The sequence below is a fragment of the Apteryx mantelli genome, chromosome 4 (assembly GCF_036417845.1).
Source record: "Apteryx mantelli isolate bAptMan1 chromosome 4, bAptMan1.hap1, whole genome shotgun sequence".
NCBI classification, from domain to species: domain Eukaryota; kingdom Metazoa; phylum Chordata; class Aves; order Apterygiformes; family Apterygidae; genus Apteryx; species Apteryx mantelli.
This window is the reverse complement of record NC_089981.1, coordinates 61,040,856-61,065,856: the sequence shown is the minus strand read 5'-3', so window position 1 is coordinate 61,065,856 and position 25,001 is coordinate 61,040,856. Positions and strand designations below refer to the sequence as shown.

Below are 25,001 nucleotides of genomic sequence, written 5' to 3'. Positions count from 1 at the left end.
CTCACCACCATACAATGGGGAGACAAGTTTAGTCATGAGAGTTCTTCCACTCTTTCCCTGTTACTTCCATATACACAGAAAAATAGATATTTTTTCTCAAAATTATGCAAAAATGAATCACAGGGAGGCTCACTTACCATAGCCCTAAAAGTCTTGAACATGTACCCAGCTGCTCCAGCCTCTGGATATGGCATTGCCTGGTGTCTGCTCACATCATCTTAATTCAAGGTAAGTCTTCACTGAAGACATAAGCTGCTCCCATTCAGTTTGGGCGCCCACATCCCCAGAAGCTTCAGTGGTGGTGGTGGTTGCTGTCCGGGCTTGAGCTCACTTGAGGTTGCTTTTGCACTTTCACTGGGCAGTGGATATATAGCTGCTTACTCTCTGACATGTGAATGTCCAGAAAGGCAATGAAGGAACTGCAAAGAGGGATTGATCTGTTTATTGACAAAAAGCAACAATGACATTTTAAACTGAGCCTACTTACTGCAAGTCCTCTAGAAAGGACCCCCCTCCCCCCAAAAATGTGGAAAAAAATGTATGTTGTGGGACAAAAATATCCTTCTTCAAAAGCAGATTACAGTCCCCATGTCTAAGGATTTCATTTGGACACACCACAGCATCCTGACCTGCTAATATTTCACAGTTAAATGGTAATTGTAAGCCAGTGAAAGAAAGAGTGTGTAACAATTTAACATCAACCTCCAAGGGCAGATGATGGATATATGAATTAAGGCCAGTTAATCCATCGTGAGAATGAACTAGTAGTTACAGGAGACCTGCTTTAGCCACAAGATGAGTTGTGGGAGCATTGTGTTTAAAGGTGACTTGAATATGAGTGAAAACACAAATAAAAGCAGCATTTTAAGTAAACAATGACTTCCTTTGTTTATAATATTTTGCATTCCCTTTGGTACTGTAACTTATAAGCAAGATAGTTGTTCCACAAGGTCTTTGTCCATTAAAGCCCTTTATCTAGCAGTTTAGTCATCATATTGTGTCTGCAACACATAGATTCCTTTTCAGTCTTCTTTCTTTTCTCACTCTTTCCAGATTCTTCTTTCAGTCTTCCCATTGGACATGGTAAACAATAAAAAATAATTTCAACACTTATGAGAAAAGAAATTGACAGTATCTTTTTAGCACAATACGTTAAAATCCTCTTAAGGTTCTGCTCCTCCTGTACACTACGTGAAGTCTTGGATTTTCTTTTCTGCATTGCCTTTTAAAAGGCTCTCTGGGGAAAGATACTACTGGCCAGGTGGAAACAGAAAAGTGCTTGAAAAAGGCACTATGATTCAAACTACGACTGGTGTTTTTTTGCTGGGCTGCATGTGGCTTGTGCACTGCTGAAAGGTGACATCATTTGGGAAGCCAAGAGAGTGGGAGCCCAGTGTCGTAGATCGTAAAGCTGTCTCCAGCCTAGTTAAACCCCAGGATAAGGCCTTTGAGATTCAAGAGGAATAGCGTGATGTTTGCCCAACGTGAGCTGAAAGCTGTGCAAGTGTGATAGCTACTGTGAATTCTGACCGATAACTTTTAACTTATGATAATCACCTACTAACTTATTGATTTTTGTTGCTAATAGATGGCTGGATAGCTTGCTAACAGCTCTTGAGACAGGAAAAGATTAAAAGAAGAAAAAAAATGCCTATCAGAAGATCAAATGTATGAACAGAAGGGCAGTGCCGACAAGATCCTTAAAAGTGCATGAGTGTCAAGGTCTTAATTAAACTTTATTTACAGAAAAAGAATTCAGATTTTAAATCTAACAAGGCGTATGTCCTGCCATGATGGTGTTTGGGGCTTTGTACAGGACAAATTGTCTGCAGTTTAATCTTAAGGCTGACATTGCAGCTGTTTATATTTGTAAATTGTTTGTCTTATAACTTGATATAAAATTGTATTTTCCATTTAAAGTAGCCAAAGTAATACTTAGGACTTGCTCAGAACAACATCTGGCAAACATTCTACAAAACTGATGCCAAATACTGCTTTAATTTTGTGCCTGAATAATTTTATCAAAAACATATTAATTTAAGAGAGGAAAACAAATCTTTCATATAAGTTTTATTAGCAGGCCATTCTTAATATACAGAAGAGAATTTAAGGAGCAGTATTTTCATAGCTGTGCATGAAGTAGGGAAATTGCTTTAATTAGATATGTTAAATGATCAATTCTGCATGCTGTGATTAGGGGGACAGTTCTAGGAATTACATATACAATAAGATGTCAGTGTTGATGAAAATCTGCTTCTAATCAGCAAACTCAGAATTTAGAAAAAGCTTACATTTGTATTCATTTTGTATCACAAAAACCCAAATCCAGACTTTTTTATTCTGATCTTTTTGCACAAATGACAACTCTACTTTTTAATAAAATTTGAAAAAACCCCAGCAAAGTATATGCTATCTTTTCATTAGCACAACTGAAAAAATCCTTATGCTACAGACAAGTATTTTGGTAGGTGGAAGTATCACATTATTTATGCTCTGGCTATACACAATGTTTGCAATCAATATTTGTTAGATTAATTTTTTGGTATTTTGGCATCACTACTAGTGTGGACGTAATTACAACAATACAAATGTGCCTTATATCGATATGATTTATTCCCCTTCCTATGCAAAACTATCTATATACTAGTATAAAGCAACTTTATAGGTGTATAAATGCATCAATACTTTTAGGGTAGAAAAGGCAGAAATATACTGCTTTAATTATACCATTATAGTTAAAGCAGTACAATTTTTGTGTGTAGGCAAAGCTTAAGTAATCTAGAGGAAGACTTTTTATTCAGGTAGTTTTAAAAAATCTTTTTTTCTGCTCATTTTTTAGCACTGATTTAACTGAATCATAGATAAAATATTCTAAAAACACAGCACCCTAATTATTTTGCTAAAGCATGAGAGTTAAAATGCATGTTCACTGAGCCCCTCAAAACTTTCCTGTAGTAGGGAGGAGCTTTCTAAATAGAAAAGCAAGCAGGTGAAATAAAACAATATCCTCACTCATATTTAACACAGTGTTTTTGTAGCCATATGAATCAGAAGTATGTAAAAAGGACCCTAAGTGTGATTTTCCCCCCCATAAAACCTTTTGCAGGACACTGTTTCAGCAGCTTAAACCCCCCTCAGCAACCCTACTATCTTACTGGTATTTCAGTGGGACAGCTGAAAGCCAACTTAATTTTCATTTCCAGACAGAGATTTTCCAGAGTGAAACAAAGCTCGTCTGTATTGAGAATTGCACAGTGGAGGCTTTAATTACCAAATTCAGATGATAAAGTATTTCTCATTCATCAGCTAATAGAGCTGGAGAAGTAGAAGTCCAGTCCCTACCCTGCTGAAGGGTACCCTTCAGTACCCTTGCCACAGGCATTTATTTCACCTTAGCATCAGCCCCAAAGATACTCTTTTTGTGAGAAAGGAGATTCTTTTTATATCATTCATTCATTTCTTATTTTCCTTGGAAGCTGTGTGAGAACTGGAAGTGTGAAATATCAACACCTGCAAACTGGCAGGGAAGAGGGAGAGGGTGAAGGTTTTTTCTTAAAGACTTCATTTCTGTTTTTGTTCATCATCACCTATGCAGATGTTATAAGACCTGTTAATTTCTTTGAGAAAGAAAAGACAGTGCAAGGATTTCAAAGATTTCTTGTAGCAGAAATCTCTTTAAAATAACATTGAGACCTTTGCTTTTTGGCCTGTACATTTCTGAGGGCTCTCTGACTTGAAATCCTTAGCAATACCTCTAAATCATCTACAGCTTCTGTCTTCTGATTGGCGGATTATTTATCTGAGACAGATTCTCTATTTTATTACAATGCACCATTTTGGGCAGACTTATTTCTCTGTCGTCAGGATTTACTGTTTAATCCCAGAAACACTGAGATATCCTTTGCTATCAAGGATAGCAAAGGATATGGTTTCTGGAAAGGAATATCTATATTTAAAAAAAAAACAGTTTTAATGCAGTCAAGAAGTTATTTATGATAATTTTCTATCTCCTTTCAAATGTAAGCACTTGTCCGAGATGCAGTTCTTAACTTATCATTCCAAATCAAAAAGGTAAGACAAACCTCTCTAAAGCATGGAGATATATATATGGATGTCTGTACAGTCAGATTCCTAAAAAGATGTTATCAATTTAAAAATCACATATTATAATCACTTGATGTTTTTGTTTTACAGAAATACTACATCAGCAGAGTTTACTACTTAGATACAATTTCCCTTTTTTGTGCTGTTTACTTACTGCCCTTTTTTTCCCTTATAACCGTATTCACTTCCAAGTTGTTGATATTATGATAGGTGATAGCCAGGCAATAAACTGCCAAGTGCTATATTGTCAGGCCGTGCATTAATTGCATCTACTATGCACCTTTGACTGCTTCACTTACGTTCTGCTCACTTGTCTATTTGCTGCAGGACAGTTTTGAACACCCCAAGCTTCAAACAGCTAAAAGCATGCCACAAAAACCCATGCCTCCAAAAGAAATGCATGACAGGCCTGGACAAGCAGCAAGCTTCAACATCCTGGGGACTGCTGAAACAAGATGGGGTGCTTAATCCCTTCAGGAAGCTAGGAATCTCCCCAAAGGCCATGTTTACACTAGAAAACTTAAGAAAAGACTTCTAGAAAATGCCCAGTTTTTGCTGGTGCTAGCTGAGCTCCCTTGGTGCTGACAGCATTAGAGGTTTAAGGTACTTTTAACATTGTTTTTTCCAAGACTAGGATTTGGAAGACACTCACTGGTGCATCAGTTAACATGTTAGCAAACAAGGCAGCCTCTATTCAGCAGGAGTTAAACTCATCAAGTCAAAGCGTACTCTGGCGTTTTATCACCTGTTCATGAACTCCTCCTGCATCCTAGCACAGGCCAGAAGATCACGGCAATGAGGAAAAGGCTCCGGTTAGGGCCGAACTCTGAAACCTTTGGCACCTGCCCGAGGGGCTCAGCCCTGCCGGCCCCCTGGTAGCACGCTCTGCCCCATCCTTGGTGCAGCCTGGGTCCTCCTGGGCCTGCCTGGAGCCAGTGCTGCTCACTGCCCTGGCAGAAAGCGCTCCTTTTTCACCGTTTTGTTCTTGGTTTTGTGCCACCCGAGCAAACAGGGCTGGCTCTGGAAGAGTCCAAAGACTGCCAAAGCGAGTGCAAAGGGGGGGGTGAGAGGGAAAAGGTGCTGCACAAGTTGCTAGATGAGCTCAAGCTGTAACATGTACCTTTGCCCTTGCACCTGCTTTCAGGATAATATAATATTAAGGGTGCTGACAAATGAGCTCTGGCAAATCTCGCAGTGGCAGTTGCAGGTGATCCTGCACGCTGCTTTGCCCCGTGCCTGAAGCTGCTGCCTGTGCAGCAGGCAGGGGACAGCCCTGGTGCTGATGCCACAGCTGCTTCCCCATAAAACTGGTGGCTTAGTTATGCTGCTGGTCAAGGTGGTTTTAAGGGTCTGGACTTCACACTTTTGAAGTGGTTGAGGCAAAAACACATTCCCTTCTGCCAACCCTGTGGAGGAGGGGATGGTCACCTCTAGCAGAGGAGTGGGAAGGACAGATGGGGTTAGTGACATCTTACGCATTCATGGCAGCATCTGATTAGCACAGCTATGACCTTCCCCTACAAACGAAGCCAGGCTCTCAGCGAGGGGACTTGCTGGCATGCTATAACCATGTTGAAATGGTCAGAAAACTTCCTTTTGTGCATGGGGCTTCAGTTATTGTTTAACTAGATCATGAGATATCAGTTCATCAAACTACATCATGAAGTATTAAAAATAAATACTATTTTTCAGTTTCTAATTAATGTAAAGAATATTTATTTCCTTTCTCTTTCTCTCTCTGTCTCTGGAACTTTGCAGTTCAGATCTTGCCATTAAAGTAGTCTGGCTTTCCAAGGGAAAGAATCCTAACGTGTAAAACTCTCTGCCCTAAATAATGTAAACAAGTTTATCTGTAAACTCTGCTGTCAACAAAATACACAAGAGTGTAACAAGGTGTCAAGGCTTTATCGACACTTTGCAATTGTACTGGTCCTCTAAAGCGAAGATCTTAAGATCGTTCTCCCAACACTACAACGCCATGTTTTAGTCTGCCTCCTGAACTTGTTAGCATGTACTGTAAAGGCAGAAGCAAGCAGCAGCTATACAGTACCCAAAAGTTTTGAAAATGAGTTTCTAGAATGGAAATTAAAAAAAATAATAAATCAATTCTTAGAAGGGAAAGTTTCTACAATGTAAGAATACACAGAACTTTACAAGGCAAAGTGATAGCTCATATATAATTGAAAGATGTAGTTTTTTAATTAAAATGTGGTGATGCCTTTCATGTCTGTGATACACAGCACTATAAACAAACCTTGTGGGTGTCCAAAGGTGCAGATGACACTGTGAATTGCTTTATTCACACCTGTTCCATGCCTTGATTCACGACCTGCGTGACACCGTCACAGGGCATCCTGTGGTAGCTGCTGTAGCTTTGGACGATTGGGGAGCGGTCCCAAGCAGTGCTCAGGAAGGTCCAGTGTTTGGTACTGGTGTGGCTCTGCTGTTCCTTTGGGTGGTTCCTGCTGTGCACAGGTGCACACTGAGGACCAGTTGGCCTCCCACATTGCCAGAGGGCTCATGAAGCCGGTGGGTTAGCTTGGGAGTTACTGCAATCACAGCCTGTCATCTCTCCACTCAACCTGGGCACAATTTTCACCCCGAAGGGGAATGAGATTGCTCTTGCAGAGTGCCTGTGGGCTAGGCATGAATTTGCACTTTCCCCGTGCATACAGGTTGGACCCAGCAAGGGTCCTTCCTTATTGCTATAGCAGAAAGAGTTTGCAACCTAATCAATTGCAATCTCTGTCATACACTTTTGTCATCCTCATCCTTACCACAGAAATCAGGGGGCAGACAGATGAAGTCGAATAGCACCAGTAAAAATAAATAAATAAAATTAGCACTCTTGGGACTTGTTCTCCTGGCAGTTTATCTTTGAATGCTTCAGCCACCATTGTATTCTGAGTGCTATTGCAAATGCTTGGCATGAAAAACACATCCTCATGCTTCAAGAAAACAAGCACTTTCCACCAGAAAACCTGACTTACCAAGAAATGGTAGCAAGGGGCAGTGGATGCCATCCTAGGGAAGACATGACTGTTTGACACTTGTGGAATAAAAATATTTACAACTCTGTGAACATCACTCTGCAAGTGGGGCTATGAACTGAGCCTTTCAGGTCACATCTCTGACTCTCCTAAGATGGCCTTTTCTGATGTGGATCTGCTTAAGTGGAAATACATCATGCTCTTGAAAGGAAAAGAACAAAGCTGTAATGACTGACTCCAGCTAGAGCCAGAAGACATTTCTCTCTCTCACCCATCAGCTTCCCAAAGTGGCAGCACTTTGAGGCGAGTAGACTTGGTAGCAAGGCTAGATGTTCAGCCCTTACAAGTACTTGATCCTGGCACACGGGCATGCACGTACAGGTACATGTAAACAAGAGGCAGGGGGGAAACAAGAAAAAGATAAGGATTTTGGCATGTCTTGGCCTCTACATGACAAAATGTTTAAACAATACAATGATGCCACAGTAATGTTTCCTAATATAGCCAAATTTTTTAACATTGACATTTCACAGTTAGATTAATCTTGCATCCCAAACTGCTTGTTATAGCTGCTCTTAGCTTACCATGCCTGACTGACTTTTCAGATAAGCATTGAAGGACTGAGAATTGTATCTTATTAATTATAACCACACTTTAATGCAAAGTGTGTATCTCAATCAAACAAAGCCCTTTGACAATTTATAGCGCACTTCTTATGAATTTATCTGATGTAAAAATATTACTTGGCTCTTGTGAGAGATGTCAAGGAGTAACTATAGTGGACTAGAGCTGTGCTTAGTGTAGGCAGTAGAAGGTGGATAGTGCTGGGTGCAACGAGACCAAACATGGGCCACACGCTGTTGTCCCGCTCTGATGGGTGGCAGGGCCTGGAGTTTTCTGCTCAGGCAGCACCAGCGGTGCAGATCGCTTACAGTCCTGGCAGGCGCCGAGACTTGCTGGCGGGGAGAACAGCCTGCCTGGATTGTGCATTTTTGGGGGGTGAAATGTGAGGGTCCCAGCTTTTAAAAGGCAGCTGAAATGCACGCCATTTCTGTGGTGTGACGCGCGCTCGGGCCGCAGCTGCCCGGCCCGGGGCGGCCCCGCGCCTCGCAGCCGCGCACCCGCGGCGCGGCGGGGGGCCCCGGGAGCGCGCTCGGCGGCGGCGCTGCGCGGGCGGCGGTGCGGTGCGGAGCGGAGCGGAGCGGGGCGGCGTTTCTGCCCCGTTTCAGCTGCCGGCGGCGGCACTCCGTGACGCTCCCTCGTTGCAGTTTTGGTTTCCGTGGAGTTTCTGTTTGCTTAGCAAATCCTGGCCGTGGTGCAGGTTGTGAGGCGAGTTTGGTAGTTATTTACCCTTCGCTCTTCATAAGGCGTTTTTAGTTGAGTGCATGCTATTGAGTCAAGGACTGCATGCGGACAGCGATTGTATTTCCTCACTGGATGGTGAAGTGACAACGTTATCTAAAGATAAGTTACACTAGTCAAACGAGTGATTTCGTTAGAAAGTGAAAAATGAAGTTTGTTACAGTTTGAATGAAGTTGCCTCAGCGACACACAAACTGGCCGCTCAGGAGGCGTTCCCTGCCTGCACAGCCGAATAGCCTGGCAGGCCCTTTGGGTAAATAATTAAGGGAAGAACTATTTTGTTACATAAACCGTTTTCTTTTAAAAAATTACACTACATTTCCTCGCCCAGGAAAACTGTACTGCTCCCTTATGAAATATTTCCGCCTGGTGTTGGAACTGCCATTGCTGTTTTTTCAGGAGACAAAGGGAAGAGGTGAAGCTTAAAAGGCGAAGGCTGGGGACGCGCCGCCCGCCCCGGGGCCACGGGAACCCCGGGGCCGCTGCCCGAGGGGCGGAGCCACCGCCCGGGGGCGGGGTCTGTGGCGGGGCCGTACCCCCCTCCCCGCCGCCCCGCCCCGCCCACGACTCGTTCGGAGGCTGCAGTGGCCGCCGACATGCGAGGGGAGAATTCCTCAATGGCGGGGGCCACGCCCACTCCGGCGGGGGGCGGGGCTCTCGGCCGGCCGACCACGCCTCCTCGGGTGCACGTGTGGAAACCCCCGCCGCTTGCTCCCCGCGGAGCGCCCCGGGGGGGGTGGGGAGGCCCCGCCCTGCGAGCAGCCGATTGGCTCCCCGTGCCAGGAGGCGGGGCGGGGCGTGCCCCGGGCGCGCCGTGCGGTGCGGCGCCGTGCTGCGCCGTGCCGGACGGGCGGGCGAGCGGCTCCACCCACGTGCCGCCGCGGCGAGCGAGAACACATCCCGCACGTAGCAGGCGTATTAAACAGCGCGGGGCCATCTGCCGCCCCGCCGGTACGTCCGGGGGTGCCGGCGCGGTCCCGAGCGCCAGCGCAGGGTAGGTCGCGCACGTTGGTCAGACGGCGGCCGGCGGAGCGGGCTCCGGCAGCCCCGGCGTCGTGCCCCCCGGTGCCCGGCGCGGCCCGGCGCCGCAGGCTGCCCGGCCGCGGAGCGGAGCGCAGCCCGCCGCCGCGAAAGTTTTTCCGCGCCTCTCCCGACCCCGCGCCGCGGCTGCCGCCGCAGCGCCGGCTCGGCCCCGCGCCGGCGGTGGCCCGGCGGGCATCGCCCGCCCACGTGGGCGCCGGCGGGGCAGCGGCGAGCCCGGGCGCCGCGGCGCCATGCCTCTGGGACACATCATGCAGCTGGACCTGGAGCGGATAGCGCTGGAGTACGTGGTGCCCTGCTTGCACGACATCGGCTTCTGCTACCTGGACAACTTTCTGGGGGAGGCGGTGGGGGACCGCGTGCTGGAGCGGGTGAAGCGGATGCACCGCGACGGGGAGCTGGCCGACGGGGAGCTGGCCGGCCCCAGCCGCGGCGTCGCCAAGCGGCACCTCCGCGGCGACCAGATCAAGTGGATCGGGGGCACGGAGGAGGGCTGCGAGGCCATCAGCTTCCTGCTCACGCTGATAGACCGGCTGGTGATGTGCTGCGGGAGCCGGCTGGGCAAGTACTACGTGAAGGAGCGCTCCAAGGTGAGGGGCCGCCGCGTCCCTCCCGGGCTCCTGCCGGCGGGGCCGCGCGTGGGAGGCTCCCGCGGCTGCCGGCGGGGCCGCGCGGGGGGCCCCGAGGCGCGAACGCTGCCGCGGAGCAGCGCCGGAGCGGGAGCGCCGCGGGGGGATGCCCGGGCGGGAGCTGCCGCTCTCAGCGCTTGGCGGGGCCGGGAGGGAGGGGGGCGCTTGCTTAAAAACGCCGCCGAGCCCCCGGCGGGGGGGGGCTGTCAGCGGCTGCTCGGGGTCCGTCGCCCCGTCGGTCCCAGCAGGGCAGCGGGCTGGGTCGTTGCGCTGCCCGGACGCTGGGTCTTCGCCGAGCTCCTGGGCAGCTTTGCGGGCTTACGAAGCCGGCCTGAAGCCGGGCCGCGCCTGCCCAGCCGTGCGCTGCCTGGGACCCGCCGCCCCCCTCGCGGGGAGCCCCGGCTGCGCCTGCGGCTGCTGCCGCTCGGCCCCGGCCGCGGCGGGCCGGGCAGGGCGCGACCGCCAGCGCTGTGATCCCACAGGGTCCCCGCCAAAAGTGTCTAGCCTTGGCCGTGGCTTTCTTTGCAGGATTGTTTGAGGTAGTCAGGAAAGCTGCCTTCCCCTCCTTGTGCACGTACACGGCTCAGATCCGATTATTTGGCTGTTTGCACCCATGTGAGCATGTTATCCGCACTAGTTCTGATGTTTCGCCTCATGCTAGTGAGTTAGTGAGTAGCTAAAGAAGTTATTGTATTGGGTATGTGACACAAAATAAGGGATGCTCTGTTTGAGCGCAGCAAACTTTTTTGAAGGAGAGAGGGCTTTTTAGGCTTTTCTTTTCTCAGAAATGGAGAAGACACATAATATACTGCTGTTTTAGGTTCCTTTCCCAATGAAATTTGTTTGCACTTGCAGTGTCATCACTTCAGTTTGGGCTAACTTGGCTTTTCTTTCATGGTCCCTTTTGCTGTGGCAAAGCAGACCTACTTGGAACTAACTTTTTTAGTTGTCCTGAATGCTGAAAATGTCCATACTTCTTTATCTGTGACTTGAATTCTATAATATATAGCACACTTTTAAAAACATATCCATGTCTCTTTGGGATGTGCTAGAAATGGAAAAGATGAAAACTTGTAAGAATGATAAAAATGAAATATTTAGTATTTCTTTTGGTTTTAACTTGCCTTGAGCTAAGGGGATATGTGAGTGGTGCTTAGGCTTCTTTTTTTCCTCCTCTATAGAAAATGAAGAAAAACAATAAATGTGATGGCATTTACCAGGTGCTTGGGAAGACCTTAAAATCTGCATATTACTTCACACACAAGAAAACACAACAAGGGGAATAATAAAAGGTTGAAACATTGATCTTATGCTTAGCTCCAGTTAACTGTTGATCAATCCAATTAAAGCTTGGGTAGATTTAGCTTAAATGAGGGTAGACTGGAGTTCATTTATTCCTGATGGGACTGTATTTGCTGTTAGGAAGTACGACAAGCCTGTCTGGTATGGCATATCTTTAAGGGCAGCCTAGTTTTTTCTCTGGGTGGCTTCTGTTTGCCTTGTTAATGTTCAAAATACATTACTGGCCACTCGGGGGAAGAAATAGGGGCTTCCATTAAAGTTACACCAGTGTGAAAGGAGCTTGTCCTGCATTTTTACCAAGGTATTTGGAGAAAGAGAGGCAACTGGATGCTAGAGAGCAGTTGGCATTGGCTAGGGAGAAGGGTCTTTTGGAGGGTGACCTGGGGTTGTAGAGATGATTTTAAAACCAAGTTCTTGCAATCGTTTTGTACAAATAGTAATAACAAACAGAACAGGACACATGTTATGAACAGATACAAAACTAACTTCACTATAGAGAGAGCCTTTTGGCCATTGTGCTTTAGCATGGAAGGTGTTAGACTCCAAACAGCACATGGAAACAATACGCATCAGTTCAGGACTGAAAGGGACTCAATATTGTTTGTAAAATACAGACAATATTGTTTGTAAAATACAGAGGAATTTCATCAGAAATTAATAGTAACCAATCCCTTTATTATAATGAGTACCATGGATATGTGAGGCTCTGAAGTAGCAGTTGTCAGCTGTAGCTGAGATGTGGGACACTCTTAACAGGAAGATTATTCTTCTGACTAATCAAATGACTCCTACAGTGCATGCAGGTTCTCACGTCATCTATGGACATTTCTGTCCACCCTTAACCCAGCTCATTTTTCTTACCTTTTTCGAGTCTTGTGAATGCATACACAAAAATCCTAACTTTAAATTCAGCATACATTTATTTTATCAAATAGATTATACACAAATTAAAAATACTTTCAATGCTTGAATGCCTAGAAAACTTCCACAGCTCAGTGTTTTGGGTGTCTTGTTTTGCTTCCACACAACTAGACCAGAACTTTGTGGCTTGACATGCACTATTATGATTTATGGTTTGAAGATATAGGTATTAGACAGATGGGGCTGAGAGTCCAGAGCCATTTGTTTAAAATGTAAGCCTTTGGCTACATGGTAACCCCTCTTGTCATGGAAATGAATCTATGTAACATCAGTCTTATCATTGTTCAGAGGTTTATGCTTTTAAAACAGTGGTAGGACTTTAATTTTCAGTATTGGAAGACGGGGGGAGGACTGCTTAGTAAATGAACTTCTGTGAGCTTACTGACTGCTTAGTGTAATGTGCTTCATGTTAGCTACACAAACATAAGAAGGCATGAAAAACTTTTGCAAAATAAAGGCAGCTTTCCTTGTGGCTACGTATTATGAGAACTGAGTCGGTTAGGATTTCACTGTTTCCAAATGACTTTCAACAGTATTTCAAGAAAGTCAAGATTGCATCAAAGAGAATAGACGGAAGCTGCATTTTATAAGGGTACTGGATATACTTAAGAGCTGTTGGTTGGTATTTGAGGACTGACAAAGAAATATAGCATTTCGTCTTTGCAGACCAGTGATCCAAATCTATCTTTGCAGTAAGTCATACTTAAAAATATTAGCTGACATGGTTAAGAGAGAAAAGTAACCAGATAACGCTCTTCTGAAGGACTCTTCTGCTAACAGACCCAACACAGTGTTGGCTTCTGCTTTCTTTTAAATGGGAGTTTCCATTTTCTAGTAATAAAATACATTGATTCCCCTTTTATAGTAGTTTAATGGTGAAGGATCTCACCATGAGTATAGTTGATCTAGGTTCAATTTTTTTTCGTTGGTGTGAGCAGATTCACACCCTTGTGCAGAAGGATGCTCTGTTCCTAAGGCAGAGGTCACTCTGGTTTTTAAGGACTTGTCTCCCCTATGCTGCAGCTTTGACACTTTGTACAGACAAGCTGGTTGGTGGCTGAGGCAGGGAAGTGATGCTGCAGCTTCGTGCTGCGCCCCCGAGTCAGACGATGCTCCGGGGGCCACGAGCATGGAGGTGATATACTGCAGCTTCTGCCTTCTCAGGTACCGGAGTCCCTTCTTGGAGCTAGTTAGGGTTTGGGGCAGCTTTTGGGGGTGGTGGTGGTGGAGGAGAGGGCTCTGTTTGTAAAAGGCTATGAGCCCATTTGTAAATGACCATAGCTCAGGTGCAGAGATGGCATGGAGGCCTGCCACAGGTTGTAAAACTTCCCAGGGGGAAGTTGCACAAAGTTTTGTAGGAGCTGAGATGTTTGCCCTGTAGAAAAAACCCTGTATTAAATAAATCAAAGAGGCAATATTAAAAAAAAAAAGGTAGGAAAATATTCCAGAAGAGAAGCTTGAGAAAGTTCTGTTTCAAGACAAGAGAAATGCTGTTTAAAAAATAAGGTTTGAAGCTGCAGATGTGCCAAATGCTGTGGATATCCGTCCCTTTGGCAACCTCAGAAATGCTGCAGAGGCTGGGGAGCTGGGCTGCCGTGGGTCCTCGGCCTGGGAAGTCCCTCCTGTGGGCCGGCAGGGCTCAGGCGGGCCGGCAGGAACCGGGATGGCCGGCCAGTGTGCAGAAACATAAAAGCGGCATTCCCTGTGGGATGCACAGGCAGCTCGGCTGCTGCCGAGAGGATGTGGTTTTCCCCCTTTCATGTTCTGCTCCTGCCGGAGCAGGGTAGCTTTCCCTGTGGTCAGGCCAGGTCCCAGAGCCGTGGTGGTGCCCGGTGCCCGTGGTGTTGGGCCTCCGGGGGCTGTGACCTCAGCTGAGTCAGCGTTTGAGGCGCTGCTGTCGCTGAGGAGGGGTGGAAGGTACTTTGAACTGGTGTGGCTTAGTGCGGCGCGGACTTTGCTCCCGCGGTGCTGACAGCCGCGCGGCCTGCTGCAAGCTACTGGTGCCCTCTCGGATGCTGTCATGGCTTGAAATGGGTGCAGGCGCTGCCTTTGGGGACCTCAGGTTCGTCCTGGGAGTGCTGGAGGCCGGTGAGCCCCGCTGGTTAGAAAACATGGCAAGAAGCTGTAGTCTGAAGAACTGACCACTGTGTCAGAAAGCCCACACCTAGTGTGTTTAGCTCAGAATTCAACTGCTGCCATTGGGGATGAGGTCAGTGGCCTGATGTTAATAAAAAATGTGAGATGAGCTCTTTTGAAAATGTGCCTCAGTCTTCATGAGGGCCTTTTGCTCTTTCTGGGATGTTTTCTCCATCCTCCACTTGCAGGCCATCTCTAGCTGCTACAGGAGAAGCATGACTTGTGTAGTGGCACTTTGTAGCTAGCAAGTGCATTGTCTGAAAAAGGGAGCGAGTGCATGGACCTACTGCAGGATGGGATGTTCTTGGGTAGTTTTTGAAATGTAGCCTCCTCTCCAGTGGGTTGTTACCAAGGTTTCTGTTCCTGAGAATTTAACAAATGCGTGAAATGTCTCAGGCTCAGGTTGAGTGATTTTTACCAAGTCCCTCAGTTAAGTGCTCAGTTAAGGAGGTGAAATATTTTTGTACTTGTGTTTAAAAAGAAAAAGAAGCACTCAGCAATTCTGTCCTTTGCAATTCAAATGCAAAGTGAAATCCTTCATCTTCTAGTTTTAGGTGTGGATGTAAGGAAAAGGATAAGAGGAAACTGGCTACAGAGCTGAAGTGGAATACTGCCTATAGAAATATAGTAGTTTATTATATGTTACAAAGGATTTTTATGATACTTGCATAGCAGCATGCCTTGCAACTAGTTTACAATGGGAGGTCTGATAAATACTGACATCCAGAAGAAATATGTGTAACTTTTTTCTTCTAATCAAATGCACATGTTCTAGCATAACGAGTAAGTTCAAACCAGTTGGCTGGCTGCTGGCAGAGTCCAGAGCCACTGGAACTGTAAATACAACAGACAAGTCGTTTTATGATATCAGACTGAGGAATTCAGCATTGGCAGAGATCCTAGAGTGGTTGCTTTGGCTCTGTGTCAAAATTGATGTTTATATCTGTGTTTGTCAAGCAAGATTAGTTAGCCTGGTTAATTATACACAGGAATGTATAATTTTTACTTGACAATCAGAGTGTTAGATGAGTATAAACCTGGTAATATTAGGTCTTGTCTTTTGTTCTTCCTCAAATTATGATCAGTGACCTTTTGAAATTTTCAAAAGATGTTTTTTTGAAACAGGCAGTTGGTGAATCTTTCAGATTACTTCCCCACTTAACAGGGACATGGTATTGGAGAAATGGGTCAATATTTTATAGGCAGTTATACATATGTCCACAGGTGAGTTTAGAAACATGGATAATCTCTACTGAATGGTCTTTAAGCTGGTATTTAGGTGTTAAAGTTGCTTAAAAGAAGCTTAAAAATTTGGAACCTGTTATGTATCATCACTCTCAAGAGCCTGAACTAAATGCACTGGAAGACTTGCTCCGCTCTTGGCAGTGGAAAAATTGTGTTGTCTTCAGTGTGCATTAGACTGGACCCCTTGCCAGCCCGAGAGCTGCTGTTGGTCCTCTTTTCCTCCTCTTGTGCAGGGGAAATCTGTGACCACCCAACGACCTTTCTTACAGTGTTGTTTTAAGAGTCTGTCCACGTGCTCTACAGTCATAGTCTCACAGAGGAAGACTGGCTAATCCAGCAAGAAAAGGGAAATACGTGTGTGCTCTGGGACAGTGTAAAGAACAGAGTGGTCTGTTTATCCTGAGTTTGTGCATGTGTATTGGTATTTATGGAATCAGGGCAAGTTATCTGGTGTGTAGGGGGGAGTTTTTTTTTCCCCTACTATATTGTCTGTAGCTTTGCAGTCAAGCAGTGCTCAGATTTATTGCCTTATTAGACTCTTGAGTGATATAATGATGGCAAAGCAGAGAGCTTTTCCAAAAATCTGTCACATATCAACAGCGCATTTTTCTTAATACATTTTTGTCTTTGCCGTAAGTGTGCAGGTACCAGCCCTTCCCAGCCCCACTACTTGAGCTCTTATAGCTGCAGACTTGCTGTGGTAGCTATGCTTGTGTGCCTGCCAACATCCTTATTATTGCAGGCCCTAAGTATCTATGTGCTGCTCAGAGTTTGGTTTTGTATAAGAGCTTATCGCTTATTAAATGTCAGTGTAAACCTTACCTGGCTATGTGGGGTGGAGCACTGTAATACAGGTGGCATTAATGCCTCTAGGTACAGGGCCTGTTTACACTTTGGACTTGCAGGGGTGTGGACAGCGTTGCAAGGCAAAGTATCCCTGAGCTTGCGTTTTGGGCAGAGGGGAGCTGGTCCTTACCGTTAATATTTGTACACAGCTGCTTTCCAAAGTGATTAATAATGAATAATTCAGTTTGTTACAGCTGACTGCTAGTAACCATATGTGTTTAAATGAAGATGCATGGATACTCATTGCTCTGATGCAGGAGAGTGTGTACACAGTAAAAGTGAACCTGTTTGTTGGCATTAAGAGCTGCAGGTGTCTGTGTTAACCCTGGTATCTTTATTTGCTTGTGCAGTGAACTCTTCTTTCTTTGACTTCCAAACTTATCTGGATGGTGGCTTGAAGTAATATGTTACATAATAAGTAGGTATAATAAGTTATCCTTCATGTTGCCTCTTAAGCAACTTGCTTGATTTAATACTTGGAATCCTCTTCTCCCTGCTTTTTCTCCTCCAGTGCCCCTTTTTGTCTTTGAAGATGGATTTCTTCCCCCCCCCCCCCCCCGAGGTGGTTGTGATGGTGGTCATGGTGGAGTTCAACAATGCCTGGACTCTCAGCAATTCCTTTCCATATGTGGCAGGGATGGGATACAAGGAAAAGATAAAATCACACCAGCCCAAACATGAATGCACCTGTGATCAGATGAAATCTTGATGTTTGCTGACTAGGCTAGACACTTAGAGATCAATACTTTTATCAAATGTTTCAAGATGGCTCTTACAAAGTCAAAGTACTCTTTTTTTTTTTTTTTTCTTCTTCTCTGAGGTATTCACTTTTTAAAAAATTCTCCTCTGCTTCTATTTCAGTTGGATTGCCTTTTTCCATTGTGCGATAGGGCCAGTGACAAGCTGTCCTGTGGCACCAGAAGCCACAGTGCTCATTCATCTTGCAGTAGGTGGCTTGCGAGAATTGGAAGAGTGGGCAGGGAAGTCTGCAAGGAAGTGCTACTGGTTTTACACTTCTGGGAAGGAAGATGTGTGCATACCAACTACAGGGAGTTTGAAACCCTGGATCAGATTTATCATGGCTGTAATCCTTCTGCCACAAAGCTAAAGACAAACGATGTTGTCAGAAGGCTGCTAGCAGTGCAAGACTCTCAGCTTCTGTGACAAGGTTTTACTGAATTAGTGGAGGAGCTTGAGGGGAGAGGAGTGTTGGGAAGTGCTCTTGGCACCTGTGCCCAGGGTGGCTGATTGGTCCCCTTGGTAGACTTGTGGGTCCATAACTGGTGCTTTGTCACAGATGTGCCCTTGTGTGCTGACGTGGCAAAGGCATTTACACATACTGTTACATGGCAATTTGTTTTAGACCTTTTATGGTTTTTAAAAAGGGATGATGGGGTTGGTCAGAAAAGAGGAGGAAGCTCTCTGGCTGTTCAGGCAGTGAGATGGAGGAAGGAAAAGGATGAAGGAAGCACACGTAGTTCATCCCCTCCTGTCTGAACTAGTTGCAGGCACATTGCTGTCAGCACACCACTCCTGATCCTTCCTGCAAGTGAGGTGGAGCAAGCTGTAAGCCCCATTTCCCCTCCATCGCTTACTTGCCTCGCACATATGCACCTACTATCTCTCAGTGACAGAAAGGAGCTTTCCTCTACAGTCATTTTCCTCTTGTCATTGTGTTATGATAAAATTAGTAGAGAAAGGAACTTGATGCCACTATGCAAAACACTTGATAGAAAGCAGTTGATTAAACAAGCCACTTACATGCTTTTATTTGTGAAAAATCAGAGCAATAAGAGATTTTACTGATTTCTCTCTTTTTTTTTTTTCCCCACAAATAAAAAATGCAAGAGATTTTGCTGAACTTAATGGTTTGATGAAGGCTTACTACATGTTCATGCCACCAGCCATCCAGTTTAAAATGAACAGTGTAAACTTTACAGGAGTATGGTATGGCACACTATCCACACAGCCTGGAAAGATTGTTTGTCCAAAGCTTTGTCAGCTGGCAATGACAGGATAGCTATATCTTTTGGCAAACACCAAGGAATCCTACTTTGTAGCAAAAAAATATCCATTTTTTCTTACTGTTATAGACTAGATTTTTACTGTTATTTAAAATATGAATCCTTTGGTCACAATTGACTCTTTTCTGTGTTTTCTTTTTAGACCCAGAAATCCAAACAAGAAATAAACTAGCATTCTTTTATTGTCTGTAAGTCATAATCATAACTGTCATATTTGTTTAGATCTTACTTCTTGCACTGAGTCTTTTTTAATACAAATCAATAATGCAAATGTCTTTAAAGTTTTGGCCCCAGTTCAGCAACACACTTAAGTACTTTCTTAAACACTCTTTGAAATCAATGGGACTTAAGCACATCCTTATGTGCTTGATTTAGAATATGTTTAGAATACATAAGGAAAAGCTGCATTGATTTCCTGTGCTGCCCTAAGGCTTTATCAACATTTTTGCCTTAGATTTGAAAGATGGACCATCCTTATATTTTGACGTGGGAGGGAGCAAAGAACCTTACTTCTTGACAAAAGACTTTAAGTATCATCACTCTTCACATTATAGATAATGATTATGTGTTTTTTTTATCTGACCTTTGTAGTTGACCGTCTTACAGCAAACCTGCCTTACACCGTTAACAGTAGTAGTTACTCCAGTAATGAATACAGGCAATTAGATGCTAGTCAGCTCGGGCAGGGAACGCCACATTGAATAGGAACAGCCTGTGGCACGGGGCCCCGGCAGGCAGCGGAGCTGGTGGGTGCCAGCCTGGAGCCTCCCAAGTCCCCTGAGGCCCTGTGGACCGCAGGGGTCTCCCACGCATAGTGCCTTGCAGGATGGGGCTGGGAGAACAACTTGCAGAAAGCACAGGGGAATTTGGGAGAGGAGATGCAAAAAATGTATCAATTAGCTCTTAGCTTGCGTATTCCCAGGTTGTTAACGGGCTTAGTCTTCAGCAGCAAACGCAACATCCTATGTGAGGTGTAAGTGCACCTTTCCCTTCTGATTTCCCAGAGGGAATCTGGTACAAGTGGTTTGAGAAGTGGTTTGAAGGCAGGAAAGGGAGAAGCTTCACTGTAAATGCTGTAATGTGTCCTGCTGTTAAGGCATATAAACCATTGTGTATGACTATGTACATATAAACAGAACAAGGTCCCCCAGGATATTTTGATAACTCTGTTCTTTACAGTATTCACTAACATTTCTGTTTCTTTACATTAACTTGTACTGTCGTCTTTTGTAAAGCCTGAGTATGGTCTGTGAAGCAGGCCAAAAGGAGAGGTCACTGTTTGGTTAAGTATTTTGCAGACTTCCTCTTCCCAGGAGGAGCAATGAGTTACCAAATGCCAGTCCTCATTGCTAGATATATTATAATTCAACATTTGATAGTGGTCAAAAGCTGAAGTGTGGAGATCGTGCATTTCACCATTACATTTCTAAATGCACAACTTGACTTCTCACTGGTGACTTGAAGGGACAGAGCCGCTCTAACACTCAGTGATACCTGCTTGTGGAGGATGAAAATGTAATTGATCTGCCTCCCCCCACCCCCTCTCCTCCACTCATCTAAGATGTCTGCAACTGAAAGAGAAATACATTCTTTTTTTCTTTCTTGATTTACTTTTGTTGTTTGCTGGCACTTGGTTAAAAGCCCATTTCACTGCTTACTGTCCATAGAAGCTGTTGCTGCTAGTTATGAGTTATAAAGTGTGATGTCCAGGCTGCAGTTAGGACAGGCACCAGTTGTGCTGAAGGTGACCACAGCTGTAGGCAGGCATGGTGCCCACCTCACCTGCACACCCCAATGTGCATATATATGCCCCCTTTCTCTGACTTGCCCCATGTATCCACCCTACCTTCCCCCTCCCTGTCGCTGAGGATGCCCCCCGCAGTGCCCCTTTCCCACTGCGGAGAGGGGCTCGCACCCCAGCCTCCTGCAGAGCCAGCCTCCCCCCTCCCCAAGCCATCGGGCCCGCACAGCCACCCTCTGTCGTCTCCACATCCATCCCGCGGGCACCCGCCGGGAGCAGCCTGAGCGGGGCCGCTGCTGCTGTCCACTCCCTGCCGCCTTTGTGGGTGTCTCCAAGTTGCTCTCTGCACGCTGGCTGCTGGAGAGGAAGGAGTTTTTGGAGAGGAAGAGGAAAAAGGAGGGAATGGAGCCAGACGGACCTCTCCAGGCTTTCTGCATCCTCAGGAAACATCCTGAACCCACACCAGCGAGAGCACCTCCCTGCTCAGCAGCCTCTGCGCTTCCTGCAAATACCACCTGATATGCCAAAGAACATTATTACTTTACGCACCAGCCCCGAATCTGGCCTTGAGAAACCTCCCAAGGGCGGCTGCTTCCGTGTGTTACTGGGTAAGCCTCCAGAGGGGACTGCGGCAGAGCCGAACGTGGCAGGTGTGGTGGGGCGGCAGGGGACACGGCACAGGACACCCTGCAGCCCATGGCTGTGTCCCAGCAAGAGGTCTGCACCTCCAGCCACCTGGCCAATGCCTGTGTTAGCCTGGGCAGCCGGGCTTCGGGGGCTGGCCTCTTCTGTCAGGTGGTGGCAGCATAAATCCATGTGAGAGTCCTGATCACTGGAAAAAACGGATGTGGGGATTCAGCAACCGGAGTTCAAATCTGGATTCTGGCGTTGCCTCTCAGCTGGATTTGAGGCAAGCACGTAACTGAGTCCAGGTTTGCTTGTGTATGAGTTGAGAGTGTTTGTGAATAGCTTTGAGCTGTGCAAAAGTGAGCTGAAGGATGTAGTTGAATTTGTTGTATGCATATATGTATTTATGCATACTTTGTTGTTGTTCAGAGTTGCCAAGTTTCTGCCTACTCACAGTTTTACTGGTGCAAATACCAGTGGTGTGGATGGGGGGCAGAGGAGGCACTACAATGCTTATTAGCCTTTTTTTTTTTTTTTTTAAACTAAAACTTTTATTGCCTAACCTTAGAGCAGGTACAGTTATATCATTACAAAACTGTCTTGACTTGGAATAGCTTGTTCCCCTCCTTGTGTGGAAAGATGCTGTGCCATTATGTACACATCCATCCCCTTAAATTGCACCCACGCTAGATGGATTTTACTGCTGTAATTGTACAAGCATCATCAGAGTAGTACAACTGAATGTGCAGGCAAAGCCTTAAAGACTACCCATGTTATTTGAGCATAGCATAAATTATTTCTGATGGTAATTCATCACTGGTAATTTTATTGGGCTTTACCCATAAATACTCATTTACACAAACTTCTATGCAGGAATAGATGTACTGTTAGCTAGACAACGTCTTCAAAAAACATGGTGGGGGAGAAAAAGATGGACAGGGGGTGAGTGAGAGGGCTTAATTCCAAAGTTAATGTAGGAGATAACTGGTCTCATCAACTAGCCTTAATTTGGTGTTACTGCTGTGATAGCAAGCACTTGAGCACCATTTGTCTCTGTTTATGTGGTGCAATAATGTCTCAATAGCTTCAACAGCCAAGGCAGCCCTGAGAATTTGGGGAGGGCTCTGAGGGGTATTTGGGGACCCACCAGGCATGAGAGTGCTGGTCTGAGCCCTGGTCCTGTGCTGGCCAGGCTGCGCTCCGGTGACAGAGAGGGACTTCGGTTGCGCCAAGGGGGATGGAGAAAACCCTTCCGGTGGTCTGGCCAGGAGTGTGCGGGGCCGCAGGGAGGTGTCCAGAGCTGTGCAGTGTGGAGCGAGGTACCATGCCCCACAGCACCTGCAGCGACCAGCCCATCCTGTCCTGGGTCCCCATGGCTGGCCTGGGCCTGGGTCGGGGTGGTGACTCGTAACCACTTTTTGTAACCGCTCCCCTGCAGCTGCCCCCCAAGTGCACCAGAAGTGAAATGTGCACAAAAATGTTATGTATATGCCATACCACATGTTGACTGATAAAGTCTTGTGGGCAGCATTACTCACTCTCCGTGGGTCCACAGGTTAAAAATAAGTGAATAATAATGAAAAAGGAATGTGGGCCAGCGCAGGCAGCGCTGATACGAGCAAAACTCCCACATAGGCTTGCCTCTGTTCTGGCCGTCTCTTCTGACCTATATTAATGCACCCACAAGAGTCTCAAAATATATAGAATTTCTTTAAATGTTGCAGGAAAAAGGTATTATGTATCAGGCTCCCTGTCAATACTTCTCTGGGTGATTAATAGCAGAATTGAAGATGTCTTAGGTGCTGACAAGGAATAAAAGGATTGAATATTTAAGGAACTATGAAATTATCCTTCTACCTAATAGATAAGAATAGTCTACAGAAGATGTATTTTCTGGTTACCATGCCTTTATCCCCACAGGGAGAGTCCTTACAGATTTCCTTAATGAGCTTGCACTTACGAATTTTCTTTTCTACAGAGGTGGAGCTTGTCACTGTGTCCCTTGGGACTCATTACAGGGGACACTTTCTCTATCTATTTTGAATGTTTATGATGTTTTCTCATTAGTGCAGTTCGTCGCACATTTGTTTGGTGGGGGCCTGGGAGGAGTTTTGGGTGATGAAAGAGAGCTTCAAGTACAGGCAAAAATAATTCTAAAATTTAACTTAAAATAAGTGGGTTTCTTGTTTTTAATGATACAATGTGTGTAAGAAGTGTGTGTGCGTGCAGGAGGGGGAGGGAGACGGAGACCAGTAAGAACCAGAAAAGAGAAGTGCCTTGATTGTATGCACTGTAAGCATGGTTTTTTCCCTCTTCCCTCCGCAGTTTCTCTGTAAAGTGTACTCTGGAGTAAAGTTTGTGTTTGATTGTCGATAGCCTCACGCTCTGCACGTAGCACTGTCATTAAGCCATCATCTAGCTGGCCAGGAGCCAGGGCTCTGCAGTGAAGGGGCGGGCGATCTTTCTAAACTGAAACAGCTTTTATTGATACATTGATGCACTGCGCATGTTTACAGCTGCTAATTGGAGACTTAATCTGAATATGACTGAATTGACTGAAACTAATTCACTGGCAATAGCCTTTTAAATTTCAGGTCCTAAAGCGATGGTAAGTCTGCTTGTCAAAGCAAGTGGATCTCTTCTGAAAACTGTATTGTCTCTGTGCACGTACAAAGAACAAGTACTGAGTAACGTTTCAGCCTAATATGTAGTTTTTAGGTCAGAGCATAATGTAAAGTAAAAATTTTACCTGATTTTTACCATTGCAGAATGCGAGACAGGAGCAGTAAAGAACTGGGGAAAAGTGTTAATTGACATACAGGCAGAAATATGTAGACCAACTAAATATACAAGGAAGGAGATCAATGCTTTTAATGATTAGAAGAGACAAAGGTGTTCACTGCAAGTACAGTTGTAATCCTATGGAAATTTTAGGGGTTTTTTTTCTTCAGTATTCTGCTTTCTCCTGGCCATGCCTGGAGGCTGAACACAGAATTTGAGTGATGGTCTGAAAGCAAGGAGGTGTTATTTTACTTGGCTTTTAAAAATACAGTCTAGACAATATACGGAGGAAGATGAATAGTCTGTCTCTTTCGTTCAGGGAACCACAAATGAGATTTCTCTCCTCGGAAGCCTGGAGAACTTCTCCCTCTCTTGGCTCCTTTTGCAGCTTCCCGAATAGCTGCTTCTCTTTAGGATCCTAGGAAGTATGCAGCAACAGGGCCAGTTCAACAAAACTCTCCACTCTCTCCAAGATCCAGTAATCTTGGTTCACAGATGCTCCCTATTTTCTTGACAATCAAAGACAACCACTGCTAACGCAAGGCATGACTGTTCCACGCCTTCCTACTTCACAAAGTCATTGTCCTGGCAGCCGGCTTGAACTTGAAGGGCATCCAGATTTATCTCTAAGTGGATGATCTGCTAAGAAAAGAAATAAAAAATCTTCACAAGACAAAGCTGTCCTTCACATTAATAGGACTCTTCAGGCCATGAAGAACTAAATTTTATTGTCAATCATTAGAAAAGCTTCCTAAGCCCCATCACGGATTCATTTAATAGGGAGCTCATTTTTAAGGCAACATTAATCTATGATCTAGCTTCCTAGACAGACTCCACAAGATTTGAAAGCTTATTAGGGGCTCCTTGAGCTACTGCTAGATAACATGCCAGTCATCAACAGCTGTGTGGCATGATGATAATCTATGGCCAGAGCTCTCCTGGGTAATTCTTTGTTTCTACCCTTAGTTCTAGTGATTAGTGAAGATATTTAATAAGTAGGAACCATTTCCATTTTATGGAAGCATTTCCATCTTATGGAAATTATAATAGTATCAGATAACAATAGCATTTTGGTTGGTAAGCAGAGAAACTCGCTATCTTTGCTCTTTTGGTTTTTGTTTGTTTGGTTTTTTTTTTTTTTTTTTTCCTCTGCAAATGAGAGCAATACCTTCTGCAATTAGGCTGTTCCTCAAAAAATTCTCAGGAATGTCTCTGTGTACCTGGAAACAGTAGTAAAGTTGCAGTGGTGCAT

At 45.4% G+C, this 25,001-nt stretch overlaps 1 protein-coding gene across 1 annotated transcript in view; it reads left to right on the top strand.

Annotated features, from left to right (window-relative positions):
- The first annotated feature begins 9,730 nt into the window (after window positions 1-9,730).
- EGLN3 (egl-9 family hypoxia inducible factor 3) overlaps window positions 9,731-25,001 on the top strand; it is a 32,639-nt gene continuing 17,368 nt past the window's right edge. The window contains exon 1 of the mRNA XM_013940965.2: window positions 9,731-10,087. Within this exon, the coding sequence (XP_013796419.1) occupies window positions 9,731-10,087 (357 nt within the window). The remainder of the gene's footprint in view (window positions 10,088-25,001) is intronic.